At 35.1% G+C, this 10,122-nt stretch overlaps 1 protein-coding gene across 2 annotated transcripts in view; it reads left to right on the top strand.

Moving 5' to 3' along the window:
• The window catches only part of LOC119653535 (activating transcription factor of chaperone), a 62,809-nt gene that overhangs the window by 28,420 nt on the left and 24,267 nt on the right, over positions 1-10,122 (top strand). The window contains exon 1 of one of the 2 annotated variants that reach the window (XM_038058212.1): positions 5,209-6,306. The exons of the other annotated variant lie outside the window; for it this stretch is intronic. Within the exon in view, the coding sequence (XP_037914140.1) occupies positions 6,279-6,306 (28 nt within the window). The 5' untranslated portion in view covers positions 5,209-6,278. Of the gene's footprint in view, positions 1-5,208; positions 6,307-10,122 lie in introns of those variants that run through there. 2 annotated transcript variants of the gene reach the window in all.

Here is a 10,122-nt window from a genome sequence, read left to right as displayed (position 1 = left end):
GTGCAAGTATAAATCACTTTACAAGTTTAATTTATTTTTCTACATATGCGCCCAACAGAATGATACATTTGTTCAAAAATCGTGAACACCAGCTTCAAAAATATGCCTCGGCGCGTGTGCAGTTGCTTTGGCAGTGGTTTTTCGACATGTTAGAAACACTGCCGTGAAATTTGATTCCTCCTCTCCACAATGAGACCCATTCGGGGTTAATATGTTCTCCACATTCTTGACTCAAGATTATCACTTGCGAAAAATATCGATCCTACCTCGTTTCGAAGGGAAAAACTTCAATTAAGATTTTTCAATGAGGTTGAAATTGGTTATGCTGGTTACCACTACACCTCTGAGACCGAAAGAAAGCCTCAATAGTTGTCACTGTTGACACAATCCGCATTACGTTGGACCATGTACATGGATACTTGTTCGTTCTACATGGCTTCAGTCTTTATCTAGTTGTTAATAAGTCGTATCCTTGCTCATTCTCCTTTCCAAAAATTTTTCCTTATAATTGAACCCACGGCACGATGTTCGAATTGGTAGAGCATCAACCGCTATCTCGTTACCTCGGATTAGAATCACAGTCCGTTATGAATTTACGTGCATGTCTTTATTGTCCCGCTGTTGTAGGCTTGTTACTTGCCCAACGTTATGTGTGATGATAATGAAGTTAAAGCGAAATCTCATTGAAAATCAAACAGAAAACAAAAAATAACAATGGAAAAACAGACTATATAGGCGGCCTGTACACCAGAAAAGAGGAGGTCTCAGAGAACTTAATGAAAGGAGGAGCGAGTTGGGCGAGATCGCAAGAGCTGCGAGTGTGAAGTCAGAATGGTTTGAGATTTTCGCGCTCCAGTCAAGTTTCAACACTATATCCCTTTCTGGATTTAACTATTACAGATTTTAGCTTGGAAAAAACGAAATTAACATGGTTTCCAGAAGACAGGAATTTTTACCTAGCAGTAAATTTTTGACAGAATTTTTTATGGATGGGTAGGAGCAGAAGGCCGGGAGTATTAGGCCAAGAGAGCATAAGAAAATTCAAGTAGCCACAGAGGATGTGAGGAAGAGAGGGGAACAGTACGGTGAGGACTTCTGAAAATCTACCGAAGACATTTTCGTACGAGAGTGGGGGCTAAGCAAGGAGAATTATACACAGCATATGATAAAGAAAGATGCGTTGGGGCAATGACTCTTACGGTGATAGAATCGTAGGTTGGAGAAGAGGGCTATAAGATGGTTCCCACACAAAAATTAAACTTAATAGTTAGGGCGCCTCTGCCGGATAAACCTGATTAGTGCAACACGACGACAGACAGAGTAACTTTCGAGTAGCACGGAATCTAAAATCCTATCATCCAATCAGGTTTCAGTGGAAAGCTAAGGCAGATAATTCGAAGTCCGACAGCTTGGTCCTTAGATCCCTTACGTTTTGATAAAAAAAAAGTCTTATGTTTATGCTGTAGACAAAGCAGGGGTAATGAAAGATAGTACTTTCCAAAAAGGTCTTATTTTTTACATCAGTACTGCGAACTGTTTTCAAACGAAACCATCGTACATAGCTGAAGGAGCAAGATTTCATACAGTAGATTCTTATATATTTATCCCTCTTGAATAGCAGATGTTTAGGGATCTCCATTCGGATTCCTTGACAAAAGATTGTGGATGAAAATCTAGAAGGCGATAAGTCCTGGAATGGCAGCTATTGTGAATATAATAACCCAGATGATTATAACTAGTACGTGGGATACTTTCAAAGAGAGCTATAATTTTAGCCCGCTAAAGACGAATAAAACAGCATAGCGAAACTATGAGTTAGCACAACAATGGAGAAAGTCATTCTCCAACTCAGCTTTGAAAACCGATTCAAGTGTACGCTAAGACCGGTACAAAGAGGCTCAAAGACCCTGAAGAAGAACCCAAGTTCAGCTAAATTACCATCATGCAGACATTTTTGTGAAGATATCAATTCGCTCAATGCGACCGTAAAATTAAAAATGAAAAAAAATCCTTGTTAAACCAATTGGCCACACAGTCCCTAACCCAGAGACTGGATTTTTGCGTGCAAAATATTCCCACTTGTACGAGTTAAATGGTTATGTAACTCGTTCCATAGATACAAATTACTGAGCTCAGATGGCACAAGAGGGAATTCATGTTCTGGGTCTGTATATTCGGAGTATACACTGCGAATGTTTGGTACTCGCTTATATGCCAATTACTTGCCATGGTTTGAAAGTGATATTTATTCTCTACATTCCTACCATTTTCTTGAATCTAATTCCCTTTCTATTGAACGCTTTATGAGGAATGTGTCGATTTTTTGGCGGTGAAGAATTCCGTCCTCCCTTTTATACATAGGCACTTCTAATGTTCCGCTTTTGGAAGACGCAAGGACCTTTATGAAGGCATTTGGAAACAATCTAGCCATAGTCAGTAGTGGCAAGTTTGCGAACAGAGTATGTCACCGCCTGAACGTAGTTCTGTAGTTTGTGCATAAGTAGCGGACTCGTAGTGAATTCTAGGAAGATAGGACTCGTTACGATCTCTAACTACGGGTCTCTAAGGTCTGAGTGCTCAGAGGCTCAAACAACACCCTTGACCTATCTCCAGGCGACCATGATTGCTCAGTTTAGGGCTCAACGCATTCGCACTATCTAGTTTTTCTTAAAATATCCTTTTTCTGTTAGTTTGAGCTGAGCAGTTAACTTCGGAATATACGGCCGAAACTTAACGTACATCAACGACTAAGCTCTATCAAATAGAGTTTAGCTTAAGTTGAAAAGAAAACAGTAAGGCCAAGCTTAAAAATAGTGTTTTTTTTTTTGCTCTGCATTTTCAACACAATAATTGCTCGTAGCCAATTTTACGCGATTCTATAGAAGATCTTACGAAAGGCAAACTAATGAACAAAGGAATTTTCGCGGCCTCCTGAATTTATTTTCATGAAGAGATGTATCAATCATTTTAATATTAAGAGTTAACTTGAGCCAAAGTGGAGTCATTGAGAGTAGCTGCAAATGTTCATACTTATTAGATGTTATCTCTTTATAATTAGGCTTCAATTAAATGGTGCGCCTATTGATCTCTGTATCCGCCCATCTATCTAGAGTTGCAATAAATACAAGTAGGAACTTTTGGCATTAATTACGATAAGTTTTCGTAGTTTGGACACAATCTCAGATTAATTTTTGGATTTACCAATAGATAGAAATGAAGATTAAGAATTATTTACCTATTGAAGGCCATATACAATCAACAAACAGACAAATATGTTCTCATTGTCCGGAATTGAAACTGGCAAAATTACCAGTTTGACATTTTATTTTGAATCATCTCTAATTATTTTATATCAATCAGAAAAGACGAAAATTTACTCAAAATCAATTCGAAATCAACTGTAATTTTCCATTCCATCATACAGAGCAAACCTTGAATTCAATGAAAAAGGAGGAATATAATATTTAAATTATGATTATTGTCTGAGGAGATTGTAATTTCAACAGGTTTTCCTCAAGGAAAGGCACTATTTTTAAATGTTAGCTAATAAATGAGGATACACTTGTTTCAAAACAATCTAAAAAAATATTGAAATTGATTACAAATTTAGCAAGACTTTCCAAAAAAAAACATAGTACCAAATAGTTAGCCAAGACGTTAAAAAAAATATTATCAAATAGTTAACCAAAAGACGCTTCCTGCTTCAATTAAAAACAACTGTTTATTCATATTTCAAGGAGATCTATAATCATTAAGTTTTGAAAGTAGGAAATTATAGATGTCTGTTGGGCAAATTGCAAAATCAGTTTATTCCATCAATTTTTCTATAGGAAAAGAATTGAGTAGGGGAAAGTGGTTATTTTGTGACAAGCACTGTAACTTTTAGTTTGAAAATGTGGTATTTGGGGGCATGGACAAAACCAATACCACATTTAGTAGGAGTGTCAGAGAACCGCCTATTGAGTAACCGACAGTCGTTTGAAAATGGCAGCAAATGCGAAGGCACGCCTCAATGTATTGAAAATTTGAAATGAGTTTTGTATTTTTATTAAAAAAAAGATATCAGAAAAGTATTGATGTTTGCAGCAACAATGTCTTGATCTCCAAAGTGGACAGTCGAGAAAGGAAAAAAAAATTGCAAGAGAAGCTGTGACATTAGATATTGAACCGATTTATAAATATCCCACCTTAAGTTTGCTTGATTAAGTACGGAGCCGAAATTATCATATTGATGTGACCACATTGCCACATTGGAAGCGTCTCAATGCTGGTTATTACAAGGGAAAAGGATTAAGGAGACGAAGAGTTGCTGCTTTTGAGGTTGCTAACTTTATCACTGAAATGTTTTAAATTTATTCCTTTTAGATTTATGATAATAAGACACGATAACGGTAAAGATAAAAAATGAAACAATGTAGATGTTTTCTTCGTTATGCATCTAGCAATTACTAATATTTCGGGAACAACTTCCTCAATGAAAGATCGTCTTGCAGGGGGAAAGTTGTTCCTGTTGCTAAATAGATATTACACTAGAGTAGGAAACGTTTTCATTGTTTTATTTTTAACGTTTTGAAGTTTTTGAAAAAAAAAAAAATCTGATGTACTTGAAGATTTTGATCCCGATCCTCCAGAAGCAGATACAGTACAAATGCTTAACCTCTGACGGAGGATCTATGAATGATAGATATTCCCGAAACTACACAACTTTATATCGTAATTTGTAACGAAATCTTGCTGAAAATGTTAGAAAGTTCAGGTAGAAATTATAGTGCAATCTCGCACAAAAATTGCGTGGGTCAATTTTTGCTTCTATCTCTGGAAGTTTCACCGTCAAATCGTATCTACATGCTTGCTGGAAGCATCTAAAAATGCTAGGTATATTACATTCGCGTATTTTCTGCAAAAGCAGAAAGGTTCAATCGATAATTCGGCCCAAATGTAATCGAGCTACCGTTTTTGTTGGATGTGATATCTCTGAAATTGTCTAGACGAAACATCGTCACTGCATTAGCTTTGCGATAGAATTACGCGAAAGGAAGGTTTCAATACTCTGTAAGTATCTCAATATTGATAACGCTTATTTACATTACTGTGCTGTGCGACTCACTTTATTTTCCCGAACACACATTTTAATTATCTCTCTTGAAATCAAATCGCGCTCAATGACCATACCCGCTCAAAAGTTAACCGGAGATCTCTAAGCATCCAAGAGCAGTCTGTTCTTTACCACGGATCCGACGTGTATCTTTTTTCTTGCACTATCAAATTCCTTTTTGCACTTTGCATTGATGAATACATAATCGAAATCGTTACAATAACTTTTTCGGCGTGAATTAACCATAACAAAATAGTTGGGAAGTGTTGGATATGATTTGGTGCCTGTGATTGATTTAACACTTGTTCCAAAGACTTCAAATCTTAGTTATCTGCAGAGACTGGAGTTATCAGTTTTTCACTAGTGGAGTTTACACGCACTAGGAATACAGTTGTTGTGTCGGACTTGGAAAATTTATTTTTTCGAGGGGAAGTTTTAATCGGACAATTAAATACTGAAAATCGTGATATAGTGACAATTCGATAATATTTATGAAATTTTTTGGAAATTTTAAATTTTGCTTAGCTCAACCGTGAGCATGATACCACGTTTTGCATATCGTTACACATGGAACCGCGAAATTGTGATCAATTCACAGAAACTTGTTAAAAGACGACGCTAGTTTCTTTAATTAAATATCAATTTCACCTTTTCGATCACCGAAGCCTTTCTCTGTAACAAGTCAAATATCCTTTAAACAACGAGCAAAATAAAGCACAAAAAAAGAAACTCTCAAAATACGAACATTTTACACAGGAATTCATTCTTAGTTTAGTAAAATGCCAAATGCTGGGGTTTTTTAAGTGTTTTTAAACGAATTATAAAAAGTAAACGAATAAATATTTTCAAATAGCGTCGTCTTAGTTTAGATAATATAATTTAAGATAAAAGTAATAATAGCTCGTTAAACGAAATATTAAAAAAAGTCTAAATTTTTTTTTAACAAGAAAATCTGTGATCGTCGTTTGCGCTGTGCCTTCCCCTTCAATCTAATTGTTTAAATTTTTGCAATAATACTCTTCGTACAAATAACGTAAGATCACTATCGGTTCACATTATATTGCTTACCAAAGTAAGCTTGAAATTGCTTTAATACAAAAAATAACGACCTGTATCGCGAAATATTTTTTAAATTGCATTCGATACACGTCACTAGGATAAAGGTCAACGAAACTTTTCTTCAATGAGCACTTACATGATGGCAACGTATGGTTAGTATCTATTTCAATTATCTCTTAAACTACATTACCTTTAGAGGTATAGAAAACGTAGTTTTAGTATTCAGAGTCATTTTTAATTCAATAGCTTATGTGGGCAACATTTTATTGCGACGGAAATATTAGACAGAATAATTACTAGATTTATCATTGATCATGGGAAAAATGTAGCTAGAACGATGATGCTTCCAGACTAGATAAACAAAAGCGTATATTATTTCATTAGAGAAAATTGTAATTCCTTCTTGTTAGCGGCAAAAAGCATGTAATTCGCAATTCTTGTTCAAATATTAAATGATTTTCTTTTTAAATATATAATATTCCCCTTAAAAATGATATAATTACTTTCATAATATCAAAAAAAACAGAAAGTAGAATTGTTATATTGAGTCCTTCTCTTGGGAAATATGTCGTAATATCATAAAGTTACTGCATTGAAATTTTTTTCTTGCCGGCATACCATTGCCAGTGTTCATTATTGAAAATTCACTTTCAACTTTGAATTCTTTACAAAAAAGGTCAATTTACTCTTAAATAACTCGAAACTTCACTTTGACATTTTGAAAATTAATCAAAACGCAAAAAACCATCATTTGCATAGCAACGGCATTTGGAAAAAGAGGGGGATATGTTAATCCAGTGCAGAGAATTGGATAAGAATATTTACCAAAATCAGACCTTCTTCCTTAGCGGTTTTAAACGCATTGACCATGAATTTTTGCCGGTTAATTTTGGAGCTGAGGCATTTCAAAATTAAAAAGACAAAAACAAAAATTACTTTGGATGTAACTTGAAATTGAATATCTCTGGCAAAAAAAAAATTAGGAGTTTTACTTTCATTTTCTACTGTTGCAAAACAAATATCACTCAATATAAGCAAAATATTGCATCATCTTTTTACTATTTTTATATTAAATATAACACCACATTGGAAAGATTGAAAGCATCGAAAACTTATCAAAAATCCGCAAATTAGTTGCTTTGGAAACAAGTACTGAAAAGGAGTCTTTAAAATAATCATAATGATAATGTTTTTTTTTTAAACGAATTATTAGCAGTTATAGACTATTTTTCATACATTTAATTTTATGAACCAAACTAAGCTGGATCGAAATTGCCACATGGCAGCCCATGGTATTGTCGACGATAAACTATTTTCGACAGGTGGATTTTTCCATTGGATTTGATTATGAATTCAAAACGGGTAACTCTCACGGATTTGTATTCGATCGTGTTTAGTTTGTTTGGAAATTATATAAAGCGGAAACCTGGCTGGTTTTAACCGGTGATTGGTAGGTTTCGGACACGGGAGAACAGTGTATCCAAATTTGGCCATAAACTATTTTAGATTTAATCGATCAAAATGATGAAAGTCTTTTTTCCAAATGTACATTTTATAAAGTAGTTTGTATCACTTTTTTATATTATTCCGATCAAGAAAACTATTTTTAGAAAATGTTATATAATAGATTGTTCACTGCTTTGGGACTATTTTGAGTTATGGCCAATAACATGTTGCATTGGCGCATATACAGTCTAGATACATTTCAAAAATTTGATAATTGGTAACTCAATATGAGAATTTTTTTAGCTAAACATTTTTATTGAGTATTCTGGAAATCAATTGTTCTTTCTACGATGGATGTGACTTGCTCAGGACTTGCTGAGGACAAAAACTAAACACGGATAGTTTATAATCCAAATCCAAAAATGTATTTGGCGTACAACTTTAGTCCGTTTTTTGCTTGAAAAATTCATTTATTTAAAAGAAAACATGATTTAATATATTATTCGAAGTATTTCCCGTCATTAGCCGCTACTTTCTCCCATCTTTCTGGTTATTTATGGATTCCGTCGCAGAAGAAGCTTTCATGCTTTCCAGTCAAAAATGAATCGAGCAAATTTTTGACCTGCTGTTCTAAAGGAAAGCGTGTTCCAGTCAAAGCGTTTGGCATAGATCGAAACAAATGGTAGTCAGAAGGGGTGAGATTTGAGCCTGGGAAGCAATAACCTCCCATCCACTGCTTTCCAAATAGTTTTTAGCCCGGACAATAGGATGAGGCCGGAAAATATTATGGACTCGTGTTTCGTCGCATATTCTGGAAAATTTTCGGCTGTAGCTTTCTATAAACGGATCCTAGAAATTCATACCATATCCCTTCTTTCGATCCCACCAAATACAGAGCATTATTAGATATTTGTTTTCGGCGTTGATGTTCTCGATTATCCACTCTTTACATGCGACCTTTAACGTTTTGGCTTCTCGTATTGCCTCCATTTTACGTCGCCGATTTTAATCCGGTGCAAAACGTCTTTCTGTTGCATCGTCCGAGCAACTTTTCGGACTTTAGATATCTCCCGGTTTCAGCTCGTATGAGACCCAATTTCCTTACTTTTGGATGTAAGTCCTTCAAGTCATTTCGAAATAGCTTATTGAGTAACTATCAAATTTTTTGAAAACTCTTTTGCGTTTGACATTCGCTTGAGCTGCACTTTTGGAAACGGACCCGGTTAAATTGTACACCCAATAATACATATTGTTGAAAATTAGTTTAAGCAACTTCGAAGTTACTGACTATGAGAACAAAAGGTTCCAGAAATACTGTATATGGGGTAATAGAATAAAAGTCATGAATCATGTATTCCGGGAACCAACTGTCCTTTCATTATACAGCACGGTAATCATGTTTTTTTGTAGCTTATATTATTGAAAAATGATGAACTTAGGGAGGATTTCTAATTTCCCAAAAATATAGTTAAAGCTATTATAAACTTTATTTGAGCAGATGTCCTTATAAAGGACATTTTAAGGCCTAAGTATCGTACAGATTTTTAGGTTTTTCGGTTATATAGTTGCTCAGAATGGGTCGGTAAAATAAGTAAAAATTTTCCAGACTTCGAATTCCCTCTCTACCATCCTCCTCTTCACAACTAAGTCTCGTTTCGGAAAGTACTATCGGAACTTTTCATTAGATATCCTACATGGCTATATCCGAGAAGAAAAAAAATGACATCTTGGCCTTTTTCATGTGTGGGGAAACCCTTTCCCTCTTCCTCACCTTTAAACCCGGCAATTACCACAAGAGAACGTTTTTCATCGATTGATGCCTAAGATTCAAACGTTGCGAAATTGACATATTTTTGAGGCGGAAGATAACTGGTGACGATACTAACTGCAGAAAAAGATAGTGGTCCAATTACATTGAAATGGTCCAAACGATTGACAATTCTGAAATAACAACAAAGAAGGTTTTGTTGGTTTGCAAGGGAATCATCTGTTATGAACTGTTTTCGTTTGAACAATGAATGATTCAATTCGGACGTCTATTGTCAAAAACTGACCAGATTGAAGTAGGCGATCTACAAGAAGTGGCATCAATTGGACAATAAGAAGGGGCTTGGAAAGGATGTCCTTCCTCACCCGCCGCATAGTCTACATCTGCCAAAAAACGATTATCACCTCTTCAAGCATTTAGAACACTTTCTGTGTGATACAAAACTGGTCACAAGAGGGTCTTATCAGAATGAACTGGTCATTTTTACCAACAGGAACAAGGGCTCCTTCTGTCGTATCATTATGAAATTGCCTTTAAAATGGACGATAGTCATTGAGTAAAATGGTGGCGTATATTTGATCTAAAACGTATAACTCAAGTCTAAATAAAGCAAAAAAACTACAGATCTTTTTACTTCATCCAATATTTTAGTAGATTAGAGCTGTTGTGCTAAGCACAATAAAAAACTTTCCGTTCAATTTTGATAAATCAACGGATGTTTTCTAAGCTGCTGATCGAATCGCACTAATTTCTC

This window comes from Hermetia illucens, chromosome 4 (assembly GCF_905115235.1).
Source record: "Hermetia illucens chromosome 4, iHerIll2.2.curated.20191125, whole genome shotgun sequence".
NCBI classification, from domain to species: domain Eukaryota; kingdom Metazoa; phylum Arthropoda; class Insecta; order Diptera; family Stratiomyidae; genus Hermetia; species Hermetia illucens.
The sequence above is the reverse complement of the archived record's forward strand: the minus strand, read 5'-3'. Positions and strand labels throughout refer to the sequence as shown.